The sequence below is a fragment of the Vanellus vanellus genome (assembly GCF_965231255.1).
Source record: "Vanellus vanellus genome assembly, chromosome: 2".
Taxonomy (NCBI): domain Eukaryota; kingdom Metazoa; phylum Chordata; class Aves; order Charadriiformes; family Charadriidae; genus Vanellus; species Vanellus vanellus.
Window position 1 is genome coordinate 52,765,238 of NC_138906.1, and position 17,249 is coordinate 52,782,486.

At 36.7% G+C, this 17,249-nt stretch overlaps 1 protein-coding gene across 1 annotated transcript in view; it reads right to left on the minus strand.

Moving 5' to 3' along the window:
* CNTNAP2 (contactin associated protein 2) overlaps positions 1–17,249 on the minus strand; it is a gene marked incomplete at both ends in the record, with an annotated part of 1,160,915 nt that overhangs the window by 321,430 nt on the left and 822,236 nt on the right. The window contains one exon of the mRNA XM_082479539.1: positions 11,022–11,222. Within this exon, the coding sequence (XP_082335665.1) occupies positions 11,022–11,222 (201 nt within the window). The remainder of the gene's footprint in view (positions 1–11,021; positions 11,223–17,249) is intronic.

The window sequence follows — 17,249 nt, forward strand, 5'->3', positions numbered from 1 at the left end:
TGCCCTTTGATACAGAACTAAACAAGCTATTGCTTACTGTCTTGGATAAATTATTATACCAGGAATACACTCGTGAGATGTTCTGTGACTTGCAAACACGCTACTACTTTAGTTTGTAGGAATGTGAGCGATGTACTAAAAGCTTCTGCAAAGTGAAATATAGTCTTCTGACAGGAATTATGCCTTTGTCTCTGTTATCAGCCACTTGCATGCGGAAGTGAGGATGCACTCAACCATGTATGCCATTTTCTCTCTGTTACTCCTGTTGTGCAACTCAAGCATGTCTTTTGTGGCTTTAGCAGGCACTTGCACCACTCTTCAGCAGTCCTGAATGGAGCTAAGTTCTCCCAGTGTCCCCCACAGTCCTGATCCCAGGGCATGCAAATCCCAGGTGCGTTGACAGCATGGGGAGGGTACTTTCTGGAGTGTTTTGCCACTGTGGCCCTTCTCCAATTCCCATTAGAGAACCTATCACAATGACTATGCCTCCCTGCCATCCATTCACCTTGAACAGATATCTAGACTTTCAGGGAAGAGAGCAGTCAGGTTATTCAGGGCACGTCCAGTCTGTATTTGGAAATCAGTGCTCTGAGGGGCAATGCAAATGTTCCTGCCTTGAGAGGAATACTCAGTTTTACTCTCCCTTAGTTCCCAAACAGATCAAACCAAAACTAGTGCCATGTGCCTGGTGTTTGAAAAGTATTCACTTTTATTTAAACCAAAATATTCTATGAATCAAAGCACACTTTAAAATGAAAGAGCAGAAGAACGGGGAGATTGATGAACATGGAAAATGAAAAATTGAAGATGCCACTATTTTTACTGATGAAATAGAGAGGCATTAGGAATAAAAGAGCAGCTAAAAAGATGTTTGTCACCCTACTCCAGTGAAATGCCACTAATGATCAGTCTTAATACAGGAGATATAGGACTTCAGTAAGGTCCATATTGCTGCCATTACTGCTGCACTGCAATCAACCTGAGAGAAATCTCAAAGAATATCCTGAGTTAGGAGATAAATTATTTTCAAATTTGTTTTGATTATGCTCAACTTATTTACTCAAGATTTTGGCAGCAAGAAAGAATTGCTGTTTTTCTGTTCTTGATAAAGAAGAGGACCTATTCTATTATCATTCCTCAGTCATAACTCCAAGCAAGGATTACAAAGTTTGAGAGACAGAAAAAAAGAATCCTGTAGGAGACTGAATTGACAGATTTTTTTTTTTTTTAGTATATCTGCTCCTAAAATATATATGGACAGTGAATTCCTGAAGAAAAGGCACTTAATAAAAGGATTACTGAAGTTAGCAAGACATTCAAAAACCAATTGAACCTTTTTCTCTTTCTTTAAACGTTAGTTCATATAGTTGCACTACTTTGAATAAAAATGAATCTTGACAGCAGTAATATAAACATTGGAATTGCTTATTATTTTTCTTGTGTTCACTGGAATTCTTATACGATACAAAACACTAATAGTCAGCCCACAGAGGATGCCAAGTGATTTGACATAATGGGTAACTGGATTATCTTTCTTTTGCCCAGGTGTTACAGTACGATATGAAATCTGCATGTGTCCAAAGAAAATGAGACATTGACATTGGGATGCTGCATGCAAACATAGATCAACTACCGATGCACTGCCCATAGAATTATGTGTGAATATTCAGTTGCTCCACTTTAAGAATGAGCCAAGTGGATGTTGGGAGGACGTTCTGTGGGTAAAATCTTAAATTCATCAGAGGAAAGACCTCATTGGGCTCTGGCAGACTTTCACAATTTCCAATCGTTACCCTTCTTTTGTTTTTGTGTGTTCACGAAGTCTTGCTAGTGTTACAGATTTCTTCTATTTGAACATGACTGTGAACAAGAGAGTTGGCCATCAGGCCACAGAACAAGGTGCAGTACTAATCAGAGCAAGAGTCAGGATTTTTTTGGTTTAGTGAGATTAAGCCAGCTGTGTGCTTAGCATGGTAAAAGTTGGTCTGCATTGATCTTTAAGTTGTGGCCAGCAATCCTCTCAACTGCTTAGGACTGCTACATTCAAACACACTTTGCACAGAAATCTTTAAACAAACAAAACTAAAAGACCCAATCCAAACAAAACAGAACTCTCATTACTTCAAACTCCCTAACTTTTGGAGATTTTGTTAAGATATTTTTAGATTTGTGGGTGAAAAATGGCACAGTGGTGCAGAGTATCATCACAGATGAATTATTTTGTCTGACATTTTTTTTGGTCTGTTTGCAATTTCAGATTTTCCAGGAAAGAGATTGGTTCAGTATCTCTTCCAAACATTCTTCCTACTTGACATAGTGATTTGCAAAAAATTGATGAAAACATAGTCCATGCCATAGGGGACAGATGATTAAAAAGAAAAGAAACTTTGATCTGTTACTTCTGTGTCACTCAAGACTAACACCACTCTAAATACTATTAAGATTTTACAAAAGTGCATATGAAATCTGAATATGTTACAAATATCACAGGCAGAGACACAATAAAACATCAAAGAGGAATGAGTAAAGGGGAAAGAGAAGAAACGTAAAAAGAACTTTTGAGATGGACTAATGTTAGCAGAAAGATTACTAGTTCTTAAGGTGATGGGAGAAAAGATTCTGTTAAATAGTATAGCATGTTCCAAAACACAAATATTTTTGTGGATACACTTTAAACTTGGTACAATAGATTTGTTACAGTTATTCACCTACACACATGCTTTGGTAGACATGTCATATTAAAAATAGCTTGACAGATATCAAATATGTCTTGAATTTATGAGTTAGTAAGATCTATCTTATAGGTTACATGTATCTAATTGCATATGTGTAGTTTTAAAAAAGCATCACCATTGATGTTGTGGCAATGCACAGGATATTAACAAACTGTAGGGGGAACCCCACTATTGGTTGTGGAGTATATGTTTGCTTTAAAGAGTCCATGCTCACTACCAAAACATTTCAGCAATTTTTGCAAAGCAGTATTGGGGTAGGTTTCCAACATAAAACTAGTATAATGGGTCTTTTCTAGGGTAACTGAGATAGTAGCACATACTAACCAGATGCTACTTTCTGAAACTCACTACAGTTTAGCAGCTAAGTTGGTAACTTATTCCAAATCTTTAGCTGCTGCTTTGAAATGCTGGACTGCATTTCAGTCTTCTGCATCTTGTTAGCAGCTCTATCTTCATCATTGCACTGGCCAGCAAATGCCCAGATTCACAGTTTAATTTCCACCAGCAGATGTGGTAAGCATCCTTTTTTTTCCCTTAAATTTGCAGATCCATTTATCCAGAAAACATGGTCATTGATTCTTTTATTCCTATTGCTATTAACCAAGTGTAATATCTTTCCCACTCCTTATTCCAAGAATCTAAGGAAGTGATCATGGAACATTTTTTCTGGCAATACAAATTTCTTGAAAATAGAAGTTACTGTCCGTATGCCTTTTCAGTAAAATATGTCTACCTTACAGAAAATCAGAGATTAATTAAGTTTTTTAATCTTCTCACATTAAGCAAAACTCACATAACAAAATATTTCAAAAGATACATTGAAAAAGGATCTTGTTGAAATAATTATTTCTAAGAAGAAGTGATCATTATCTGGAGGCCATGTCCCTCTATATAAATTCCGACACATATATAGATTCCCACAAGGAAATCTACAGGTATGTATGGCTTATGCCAAAAGCACATAAAGGCACAAAAGTTCAAGGGGACAATGCACTCTCCTCCCTCAGTTTATAATGGCAATGACATTACATGAACCTGATTTTAAAATATGTTGTACTTTTTGCATACTCCCTTTAACCTTTAGTAAAACTCCGTTCTCATACACACTTAGGCAATGTTGGCTGGTCTAAGATGGACACTGTTTTAACATTAGCAAATGTATGCAGGCAGAGTATGAAATCACTGAAGGGGATTAATGGAAAGAATGGGTTATATAATAAAGAAAAATGTGAAAAAGTAGGGAAAATGTATGTGGAATTACAAGGTGAAAAGGGGAAACTACTTCAGGTACTCTGTTTCAGAGACAATTCAGAAAAAACCATTTTAATAGACTGATTTGTTAAATAACATCAAGCATACATACATAAAAAGAGCAGTAAAAAACCACACTCAGACATACTCCTGGAATAAGATGTATTTTGGGCTGTTCATACTTCAAAGAGCCGTACGTATGTTAGTAATCACACCATATCCATTCTCAAGTTCATACACACTCTGTTCTGTTCCAGAGGTTTGCCTGATGGCCTCACTATGAAAAACACATATGATACAGGGGGTGGAATCTGATAACATTACTAACAAAAAGTAGCTCTTACAAAGCAGTTCCAGTACTTCCAAACTCCAAACATTAACTAAAGACTGTTTAAAGAGGCTCCTGAGAAGCAGAACGGCTTTCCAAATGTAAAACCTAATATAGAAGAGATAGCTCAATGCCCCAGGCTGTCAGCTGGGAAAGCTCAGGTTAGAATTTAGGAAAGCCTAACTATAACCTTCACACAACTGGTGAAAGTCACAGCCTCAGGAAATGAAATAGTATCATCTCATCCATGAAAACAGGGCAGGCAATATTTCAGTAACAGTTGAACACTTTTCTTCTTATGAAGCAACGCAGGGCAATGAAGAAAAGGCTAAGTCCATAACACAGTAGGGAATGAAGCTCTGTCTTATGATCCTTTTGTTTTATGCACTGGAAAGCACCATCTTCTCTTAATTGCATATGTTTAGCCTGCTTCTTCATACAGTTATTCAGACACATTCATCTCAGGAATGGGAATGAAAAAAGAAACACTGGATATTTTTACTGCATATTTGAATAAGAAAAAGTTCTCACAGTAATGCGAACGCATTTAGGATATGGGTAAAAGAGAAATTCTTGTCAAGACATGCAATGATATGCCACCTAGATCCATTCGGTCTGAGAGACTGATAAACTAATGTGTTTCAGTCATTCATCAAGAAAGATGACATTTCCCCAGAATGACCCGGGTTCATGACGAAGCAATGTCTGTGACTGTTTCTGTGAAAACAATAACCATGAATGTTTTGAACAGTTTTTATAAAACAAGATTCAGTACAAACAGTGGAGTAATTATTGCCTTCCTCTACTTGTCTTTTAAGAAATAAAGATAGTGAATCTTTTCCCATAATAGGCAGAGCACATTTACAGAGAGAATGGGTATGAGAAATAACCAGTTTGGAGCATTCTACTATAACTACAAAATGAAAACTCAAATGCACCACTTTTTCTTAAAAAGGCACAGTAAAGAAACTAGGGCTCACAGTGCTGCAGTTATGCTTTCCATAGAGGATTTCTAATATTCACAAAGCGCTTATCAGCTACTATTATTTCTAACAAACACAAAAGCAACATGTAGCCCTTTTCACTTAGTGATACTGGATTAAGTCTAAATCCTACACAACCGCAAAGATAACTTGCAAAATTAGAAAAAAAAAAAAACAGTTTACCAGCTAAAATTATTATTAAGATAAAGTGAAACCAAGATACTCAGTGATCACAGTATCTACAAACCTCAAAGGAATTGCTAAGAGATAAGCAAAGGTTCAGAGTGAAACAAAGACACGAGAGAAGGGTGTATTAAATAACAGACTGGGAAAAAATGACCTCTTAACTCACCGTTTATCTACCTAATATTTACCTAGGATGACCGATATGTATTTCATGAGAAACATTGAACTTATGAATTAATGTCTGCTTCAGTTCTATAGCAAAATGACAATGACTAAGGAAAAAAGAAGGCTCCAAAAGCTATTGGTTTCCACTTTTAGGACATGAGCATGTAGGTCAAAGTGGAGCAAAGACATTGTTCCTGGTACCCTTGTGCTTGAAAAATAACTAGAATTTGAATTCAGCTTTTCTAGAACAGTGACAGAGAAGAAAGGATCAATCAGTAATTTTCTTAAGGCTGGACAAGATACATGAAAGCTTATGGGCACGTTTTCTGCAAGAACATTGAAAATTGAATGCTGAAGCCTGACCAAGTTTTGAAGCAGCTTAAATTCATCAATTTAGGACTGCAGAAATCCCACTCGTCTCTCAGATTCTTTTTGAAAAACTCTTTTTAAGCAGGAATTAAATCTGCAATGAACATTCTACATCGGTTAACATTTAGAGATGTGAAAGTTTATATATAAAGTTCTGATTTGGATGGCTACTTAGGAAAAATATCATATTGCAATTTTTAACTTTGTTTTTATCTCAGTCTACTCATAAATTCTATTTACTACTGGCATTCCAATTGTTTTATTGGAATAAAACAGCTAAAGAGCAAATTAAGTTTTCTGTTTCACCTGTTAAACTCCTGAATTCATGAAGCTGCTGTCTCATTTCCTCTAAAGACAACAGGCATGAAACAGTAATTCATGTACTGCAGTAACTCTGCTTTATGCTTTTCATATGCTGCCTGCAGGCACAGTGAATGGGAATAAAAATTGGAGCACAACACCAGCAGATCTTGTTCTGTTCTCTGTATCTATGCTTTTAGCTCCCACACTCTGATTATTTGTTACAGCTCCTACAGCTCTGGGAAATGACAGTCTCACAGATACTGTGAACACAGCAGCCCTCCTCCCCTTTAGACTCCCATTCCCAGGGTGAAGGGAAGAATGGCAGAACCAGCGTGCTGTTTCCTCCCCATTTCAGAGGCTGAGATCAGTGGCCCATGGACACTTTAATACCAAGGAAGTCACACGCAGGTGTCATTAGGAAGTCTATTGGCAACAGTGGATGAAGATATATAATTGTATTAACTAGCATTTTGCTTTCTATTAGGATATTGTATCAGTGTCCTGTATACCACCTTGCTTCTTACAGCAAAGAAAGGAAGCTTCTTCCTATAAAAGCAAAGTGATTCTATATCTTGTTTGCTGCTTTCCCTCTTATTAACCAGGGGGCAAAAAAGAACTTTCTTCTATCTCCAAGTTCCTGTTTGCAAATGAGGAAAATGTCCTGTCACCTCCAATAACAACTGGAAAGTATACGGGTATCGAGAACTCAGAAAACAGCTAGCTTTCTGCATGTCCTCAGTACTAAACATATCATTATCTTCTCAAAATGGAAGTTTCCAAGGAAACAAGAAGAAAAGAGGATATGAGAAATGTAAATTTAAAAGAGCAAAACAAAACAAAAAGTCTGGTGTTATTTTTTTTCTTTTTGCAAATTTACATAGACGTATGCTGTTATTAAGTTGCAATTATGGTCCAAGGGCTTATAATTTCATTCATATATTAACAGTACTATTACTTGGATTGCCAAGATCAAGCCTCTATCGTGCTAATAACTGCGTATTCACAAAAGAATCCCTGTTCTAAAAAATTATTATCTAACCAGACAGCATAGAAAATAAGAAGTGTCAGTCTCATGTTGACAGAACTGAAAAAAAAATAATTAAATAAATTGTTAAAGTCATAAGGAAATCCGTATTACAGTAAAGGAAATAAACACAAATCTATCTCCTCAGTATACAGTTAATTGACATAAAGACTGTGAGACAACTGAATCCACTGCAGGCTCTCTGCTTGAAAATGGCTTCCCCAGAAAATTACATTGTACCTATAATTTTATTGTTTATTGAGATAATATGGTGTATTTTCAGCAGAGGTGTCTGGTTTTTCGCTTTCTTTCTTTTGTTAAGGCTTTGGAACAGACCCCTAGGTCTGAGTATAATTTAGAATGTATTGGGCTGCAAGTTCAAAATAAAAAAAAAAAAAAAACAAACCCAAAGCAGTAAGGAGGGAAAATTGCATTTCCAGATAGTCTTTACTTACTACTAGACAAGGACTGTTCATCCAGCTTTGAGCAGAAAATTGGACCAGATGACCTTCTGCGGTTTCTTCCAACCTGAATTATCCTATAGTCTCATCAGATTGGTGTTTTTGGGAACGTTTTCAGAAGTTAGTTATAATTTAATTTACATGGAACATCTTATTACTGGCTTCCCTCAAACTAAGTGGAAAGGCAATGGCATTGTGACCTGTAAAATCACTCCCAGTCCCTATTGTTGGCAATGATTTGAACCTGTTCTCTAGGTTGTACATGTTATTTTGCTTGGATGAAAGCCCATGGTTAAGAAAAAAAGAAATGGCCCTGGAGAAGTAAAGAACCAAAGTCTAAAACTAATAACAGAAGAATGAGAATTCTTAGTTTGCACAGACTGCTTTTCATCTGTCACTCTCAAGAAGAGAATTCTTTGACCACTGTGCCTGCAGCCAAAAAACCCTGACATCAAACAAGTTTATTAATATGAAGGTTTTCCTCAAATACAGCATTTTGATGTAGTTTCCACTGCACTAAAAAAAAAAAAAAACAAAACCTATTTCAGCTATTATTAGCAGCAGAACATATGTTAGTGCAATTGTATATACTTGGACTGCCTTTTCAGAAGATGCGTAACTAAAAGCAGCAAGAGCTATAGTTCTCTGATGGCTAGCTAATTACTTGCCATTAGTAGATCAATAAACAGCTTTGACTGTGATTTGTTTAAATATGTTAACTGAGCAATTTCTCACTGAGAAGGAATCATGTTGAAAAGTGATGTGATCCCCAAGAGGCAAAAAGGTGAAAAAGTTGAGGTGCTGCACTGTCTTCTCAGTTTTCTCTGTTCTCATTGATGTAATTTAAAACAAAAGGGCTAGTCTATTCTAAGCGTTTAATTTAATGACTGAACAGTGAAAAGGAAAAGTTCTGACTTAGAAGAGCACCTGTGTTCAAAGCCATAAATACTATCCTGATCCCATGAAGTCTACAGAGGTTTTACCACTGGCTTCAGTACAACCAGGATTCAACTTCCTGAGGAATACAAAAATGACGATTTTTTTTTTTTTTTCATTTCTTTGTGTGTGCAACATACTGCAGTGATTTATATAAAAAGCTCTCTGGTGGAAGAAGCCACATGAGTACCTGGTCCTGCCCTGTGAGATGAATAGGGTGTCATAATGTATTTAGCAAATAAGGCAACACTCAAAAAAAAGAGAAAAATAAATAGAGAAAGGTTTGAAAAATTAGTTCCTTAGCTTAGAAGCCATAGACTGAAGCCAAGAACATACAGATTAGAAAGAAAATGTATTTCCTTCTTCCCTACCAACACACAAATCACTGCTGTGCTATGTGTACAAACCATTACAGGTTTTATGCAAACACTGCAGTGTGATTCTTTGTTACTGTCTAGGTTAAAAGGATCTGACTTTGTTGTTTCTTTCTCCCACTTAGATAGAGGGAAAAAAACCAGCCACCTCATAGAATATGTCTGGAAACTCACTTTCCAGACCAAAAATCTGGCTTATAAAGAATTTCTAAGAGAATTTATCTTTCCATATAAAGGTGAAAGCATGAAGAAAGAGGTATCTGCAAAATATACCCAAACATTTCTGAGAAGCTTAAAAATGCAAATGATGGAATTAATTATTCCTTAAAGAAATTTTTAGTAAGTTATTATTTTGTGTGCTTCTTAATTTTTCTTTTAAAACTAGAAGCTAAGGTAAACATCTGCAATTACAGTATGTATTTATTTTATTATGACATAAACATATACTAGCAAGTACAATTTAGTCCTGAAATAATAGTCTTAAACATTTAAAGAAACTCTGTACACTGTACTCTATGCAAACTATGAGCTTTCTGTGCACATTATCTCCAACTCATGTCCACAAGTAAATTCTCTTTCTAAGCACCTGCCCAAAGATACATCCGTACACTACTTATCTGAAGCATTTGCAAACAGAGAACTTGTATCCATCAGCAGAGTCACAATGCTTCTAGTTATGAACATGATTCAGGACCCTATACATTAAGGCCCAAGAAAGAAGAAATTATTTTCCTCTTTGCAGAGTCTCTGTGCTATGCTAGATTAAGCAAAATAACAGCAACAGAAACAAACCATGCATTAGAAATAGTTCAAGAACAGCAGGGAGGAGGGAGAGGAGTATCAAGCATTACAGTATGTATTAAGTAACGGAATGCTTATGGAAATAGGGATAAGATGCACATGCATGACAAATGAATACTTATCTATCCCACCATAAGAAAATATACCAAAATAAATTAATGAGGGGAAGCAGCTTAAAGTATAACACTGTAAGCATCCAGCCATTAGTTTCATCTGAAATGCAAGTTAATTGCTCCTATGACAATGAACTCATTTCACAATCACAAAAATGTGTTATATGTATTTCCACTTATAACTCAGTCTTCGATAAGTAGCATTAAAGATGTATTTAGCATCAAATGCTATCATACACAATTAGAGCATAGATAAAGTACTAGGTGCATATTAAAAGAGTTTCTAAAACTGAATTCCTTCTTCATGTGCTGTTTTACTAATTCTGAAACAGGAAATCCTTTTGCCTTGATCAGTTACAGGTAAGACTTGTTGAGGAGGCACATACAGCAGTACTAGGACTGTTCTCTTCCAGTAAAGCTACACAGCGAAATGAGAAACTCATAATGAATGTACTTGTAGATAATAGCATATCATATTTCTCACACAACCACATTACTGACCATGCCAATCTGTACAATGTGTAAGGCATCTGATTACCCACAAATACTCCGTTTAAGAAACTGTTTCAGAGATATTAGTGGGAAAATTCCACCCCTCATTCGGCCAGTGCCCTTGCTGACTGTAGCATATGAAAACTGACAACCAGAAAAACAGATTAAAGTTCAAAGCAATTTTTCAATGCCTCTACTGATTAAACTTTAAAAGTTACCCTGTTTACCAAAAGCGTCTTGCGTTAAGGAGCAACAGATCTGAGAGAAGAACACAGTTTTGTGGTGCAACAAAATTCATTTTAGTAGTAAGCAAACAGGAAAAATTTCCTAAGAAAATAATTTCTTTTGTATTTTCAATTATTTACATCTTTGTGAACTTTAATGAAGGAGAAAAAACAAGTATATTCACTGAATGGACTGGTCTAAAAGCAATACCTGTTGAATTGTTCAGATAAAGCTCTTCAACGCTGTATTTAATGGATCTCCCATTCTCAACCTACCTGGTGTATTCAGCAGCCGGGACATCTTGCAAGAATAGGAGATAAACTGCTCGCAGTATTCAGCACTACTGGTAATGGCAGAAATCTGGTCCATCGTTGCGCTGTAGTTGAGCTGCAGTACAGGTGACTTTTCCAAGCTGTTGCCTCCCACAGAAGTCTGCATTTGCAGATCATGATACACAGTTGTCCATACTTTATCCTCTGAAAGAGAGGGGGAAAAGACAAGACAAGACTTGGTAAAAGACAGACAGTGGAACTGAATAAATCTAGGCCTTTGACAAAAGATAACAATGTTCTGTAAGATATTTTTTGAGGGGCCAGTGGGGAAGAAGGGCATTGCATGTGAAAAGTCATCACGTGAAAGAATAGTTCCAAAAACTATGAACTATGAAAGGAAGAAACCCTGATTGCCTTTGTAGTTTTGATAACAAATACACTGTGTGAGGAGACTTCCTTGAACAACTGATGCCAACAGTGATATATGGAACTAATAAGGACTAGCTTTCATCAGAAATTGATTAGAAGGACACAAGGCTGATGCACTAAAGAGTCAAGGTTTCTGTGTGAGGAAAATTCACCGTGCGTGGTAAGTTGCTGTGGGCTGGAGAGCAACACTGCTTTGAATACTGTAACAACAGGGATGCACCAAATTCTTATGTGATTACATCATTTAGTGATTAGTACTGAAAACACTGCAGTTTATCAAGTTTTCCACATTTTTACCCAAGCTGTGTTCCTAGGGTAAACCAAAATCACTGCTTATTGAGACCTGAATATTTTACAATAGCAGGACCATGCGACCTCATTGATTGTGGTTATGGTATGGATATCAGTGTAAGAGATAATAGGAGACAATGGAAATACAAAAGCTTCTGTTTATTTGTGTAAAGAAAAAAGGAAGGGGGAAGGACAACTCCACTTTGGTGGTAATACATATAGCAGCATTGGCTGAAGCTCAACACATCCCACAGTCTATTGCAGATGCAAAAAGTGTGCAATATCCAGCCTACAACAGACTCCGTGTGCACTATACTGCTTTAACCTACTGAACAGCAAGTCACTGCAAGTGTTGCCATTTGTCAGTAGTTACCAGAAGAGATTTAAGATGAGGTATCATAATAACGAAACAACACACTCCACGCTCCTCTTGTTGGAAGATTTGTTGGAAGGTAGTTTAGAAAGGAAATAAAGAAAAGGCACAAAAATTTTCCTGTTACAGACCAATCACTACTTTTCCTTAGAGGGACATTCCATAGAACCAGAATGAAAAAAATATTATGTGAGAAAGATATGGGGTTTCAGAATTAAAACAACAAAGATTCAGTCAACATCAGTGATACTGTCTTCCTGTAAGAATACTATTCTACCACTTAGGTCTGAAGGGCTTTTAAATTCAAGTTGACTAGCTACAAGTGTAAAAAATACTATCTCAGATGATACTTACTACTTACAGAGTCCATCTCAAATAGCCAAGAACGGAAATAGGTCAATCCTCCTCTGTGTTACTATGGAAGTGTGACAGTGAATAAAACCCAGAAAATTCTTTTTTCTATAGATTATCCTTTAGCATATTACAAAAAAGCTCCCTAGAAGTGCATCAGGTATTGTCACTAATATTCATCGTATATAGTTCTTTCACATTTTAAGTTGTTTTTCTGTTTTTCTTTTAAATTTTCTTTCTGCTGTTTTATATACTTCTACTACCGAGGGCCAAGTCAAAGAAAGGTGTCTTGGGCTTGAAATAGGAAATGCAGAACTTCAAAAAAAAATACGTAAGAATCTATTCTGGTGCCTTGAACAGGCTTGCACAAAAGCCTTGTTTCCAAGATGAGCCACCCAGGCCTTTGCCCCAGATGGTTCAGCTGTTTCTGTAGAGCAACACCACCAACCACAGTCGTTCTTCCAGAGATGCAGAGACGAAAACATGCCATGCTGCTAACTTTGCTGTATTTATCACAAAAACAGATTCTCCAGGGGGATCATGTGGCAGTTTCAGAGAATACTAATTCACCTGACAGATGTGCCTTACAGCAATAAAAACCATAAAATGTAGTACATAGCAGTATGTTTTCAATCGATCTATGTAAATCTCATACCTGTTAATGCCAATCTCCGAGTCATTCCAAAACTTGTGGCCTGATACTGTGCTTCAATATTTTAACTGCATGAAAATACTTTGATAAACTGAGGCATACTCAAAAGTGCTTCAGTATGTCTTCACCAGGTTCACAGAAATGTGCTTACATACACTGATGAGTTTTGGGTGCAACCCAGAATAAAGTTATCTTTCCATGTTATGATTATTCTTATCTCCAGGACTATACTCCACCTCATTTTCCAGTCTTAATTTTCACTGCATAGTGTCAGGCTATTTTGGATTACACGGAGTCATGTGGACCCATGTGTTTGTAACTGATATGGTGCAAGTCTTTCTAATCAAATGTTTGGAGATAAGGTAAGCAGAGCAGACGGATCCTCCACAGGCAGTATGCATCACTAGCCAAATGAGATGAAATTCAGCAGGTGATGAAAGATGGTTATTATTTTAATATTCATATATTTAATCCAAAGGTCTATATCAAACACAATACTATTCTTGCACCAAGAAAAAAATAATTTAAGAAAAGGCAGGGGAAAGGAAGAAGAGGAATTCTTATTTCTGTATTGCTTTAATCCCAGTCCCAAATACAGAGAAAGAGTTTTGTAATTGTCACCTGTCAAGTTATATAGAGAGTACAACACAGTGTTGTTGAAAGCCTGGGATGGAAGTTTACTGCAGTTTCATTTTCAAGAAAGAATTGATATAGTTTATATGTTCACTGACAGCAATGTCTCATTTTTGGCAGTGTACATGTAAGAGCTCTAACGTGTTAGCAAGGCATGTACTAGGCAATTTAGAGCATCATCTGGGATTTCTGAGCCAGCTAAGACTCCTAGATTAGCCATGAGGATGCCGTAGGAATGTGACTAGCAATAGGAGCTGCGTTAGGCATTACTTCTCTGAAGGGTGTTCCTTTTGGATACTGGATTCTAGCCAATGCAGCCCTGACAGATCCCCTCCTGGTGAGGGAGTTTCAGGCTTTACTGTGGTACACTGTATGAAAGAAGATAGAAACATACTTGTGGATGGATCTAGGTTGCCTTTATGTCAGTCAAACATATTCTCTGAACCACTTCAAGATCTTTCTGTCGAAGTACAAATACTACTAATAGATAAAAGGTTTGTTGCACCTTGACATGTATCTATTTATAAACATACATACATGCCCATAAAGTAAATAACCATTTCTAGAGAAGCATCTCAGTCTCTGTCTTCCTGCTGTCTAGAAGATAATGGGAGATTGATTAGGGTATACCTGGCCAGTAACTGGAAGGATATCTAGCTCCCATTTCACCTGCAACTAACTTGTTGATAGAGTGGTTCAAATGGCTGAAGAGCACTTGATCACAGCACGAAAAAATTTACTGACTTGCTGATGCGCCGGGGACTCCCACTGGCCAGCCTGAAATCAGTTATGTCGGACTCACAATGCACATAGGACAGAAGCAAGGGACACATAGACGCTGACAATTCCTTGACGTTCAGCAAGCTGGCTTGTCCAACATCTGGAAGCTGAGAGCCCGCAGGTTCAGGCACAGAGAGAGTGTAAAAGAAAAGTTGTGGCTGGTGTACAGGAACGGAGCTCCTTGTCTGGATGGGGGATTTTACATTCTTCACACATTTTTTTCTGATTTAACTAAAATGCCCTGCCACGAGGTGTAGACTGAGACAGTCTGGAATGGCAGGGTCAGGAAAAACCAGCTGGAAAAACACGTTGACAGTGTAACATGGACACAGTCAAAAATCCGTCTCCCCTCCCCACCAAGAACTGTATCTCATACAGTTATACTACTGGGACTGGCCTTAAGATGTCTGGAAAGGCCTAAAGGAGAAAGCTGACAGACAGGAATCTTATGTATTGTGTGCTGATTACTTACTGCTTTTTCCCTTTTAGTCTTTACTGTTTGTTAATGTGATAATACTTCCCATGGAAATCAACTGGACGTTTATACCTTGAAAATAATGCCAACTTCTTCAATTATAGTTCTAGTTTCTCAGAAACTGCTTGTTAGCCGAGACCATTCTTCAGAAAGATTGCATCAGTAACCTGCTTACAGCCAACTTCCCTTATAGAGGAGGTAACACAGATAATTCATACTATCTCAAATACCTGTATCATCACCTTTTATGGAATTATTCCCACGTAGCTGAGGACAGAATGTGGTAGTCATAGTTAATATATCAAAATCTGCAAGAAAAGCTACCCCTCATTTTCTGTCAATACTACACAGATATCTCATTTAAGGTACACGGAAGTGAAAAATCTGTCCTACTTAACTTTAAGTTCATATATATTCCTGGCAGTTACAGTCACCACAATATTAGCATAAGTATTCCCCTAATACACTGGCAATTATTTTAAGAAAGCATAACACATGGCTATTTCTAACCACAAGTGTTCAGAGACAATTTGTCGGTCAGAGATACGTATACGACTTCTGTATAGCCAAACACACCTATAAAGAGTAGACATCCCTTAACAATCATAATGCTGTTTCGTAGCATCATCTATAAAATATTATATGCGCTTATGACATTTGTTATTCAAATTAAAAACTATATTAAAATGAATTCATGTTGAGAGCAGTTATTAACAATTTAAGGATGCTTCTAGTATTCTCATAATATTTCTTTATCGCAGACATATTAACAGGAAGTTAAAAGCTAATATTTAAAGGAAATCTAAGTATGTTTTAAATTTAAAAAATTGCAATAAAATTACAGAAAAGGTGTAAGAGAAATTTAAAGTAAAGGAGAGAAAAAAGGGTGCGTTTCTTTTGCAATATTGCATGGGAAAGTTGCCATTTCCTGGGGGCTCTAATAATCTACTTCTGCGCCTTAGCCCACTGTGGACTGCTCTCTTTGAGGCTGGTCAAAATACCCTAGTCCAATGAGTAGTCCAGTCAGTCAATATAAGCGCTGGGCTTGGCCTTGAATTTGAAACTTCTACAGAGACACAGAACTTTAGGAAAAGACATGGGAATTGAGCAAAAAAGTACATAGTAGAAATCTTCATATTTATGTATAATTTGTGCTTATGGTAAAACTCACATCATTAACTCATAAAACCCAAGAGACTTCTCAGTTGTCTTGCAGTGTAAGGAGCTAGGCTGGATAGCAATAGAGTTTCTTTTGATACCACAATAACATTGACAAAACAAGAATTACTTGATCTGCTAACCTGAGTGAAGAATATATTACACAATCATAATTAGGTAAAGCATCATCACTAATTGGATTAACTGCATTCCATTTTTGCCCAAAGTTAACCTTATGCACAAATCTCACCTAATTTCAGATATACTGAAAATTGGAGCAGTGTGCATTATTCCATTATTAATTTATTCTAAGAAAGACGGATTTTTAAAAAGATCACTTAAAAAATCCACAAACACTTCTTAGCCCCATTGTAAGAAAATGATTTACTTGTCAAGTCTCAGAAAAGGAATCCTCTTGCTGAGATGAGCACTATAAATTTGGGATGGATCCATTATACTTTCCCTATAAACAATGTTTTTGAATCCTAATTTTAAGTGGAGAACAGAATCCAAGGTACATTTGCAATGAGATCGTTTTGTAGCAGGGTGAACCAGAAAAGTTATACGTGCTTTGAAATCGTAGCATGTGTCCCAGTCTGTCCTCTCTCTTTTAAGACAGTGACGTTTGTCTTCAGTGGAAGAGACTGGATACTTCCCAGACGCATGGAAGCATAAGAGCTCCTACCTGCAATCACTAGGCTTATATTAGCTTTCCCACTGGAGGACAGAATACCAACACCAGCTAATTGCTAACACATCAGGAAGATAAGGCTCTCCCAGATGACCACGTCTTCATTCAAATTCATTTCTTCTTAGCTCTTTTTTAATGTTACATATAGAGTGTTCCTGTTTCACAGGAAAATAGATATGAAAAAGTGGTTCTTTCATTATTTTCTTTTTAGCAGTGAAGAAGCAGTCTCATGTTTTTTGAACAGAATGCACAAAACCAGAAACCATAGATTCTAAATAAAATTCATGACGTTTTTCACTAAGAACAATCTAATTAGATCCAAACTGCTAAGACATTTGATACAATTACAGAGATAACAGGCTCCTTGTAATTTAGTGCATACATCACTATGGTGAAGT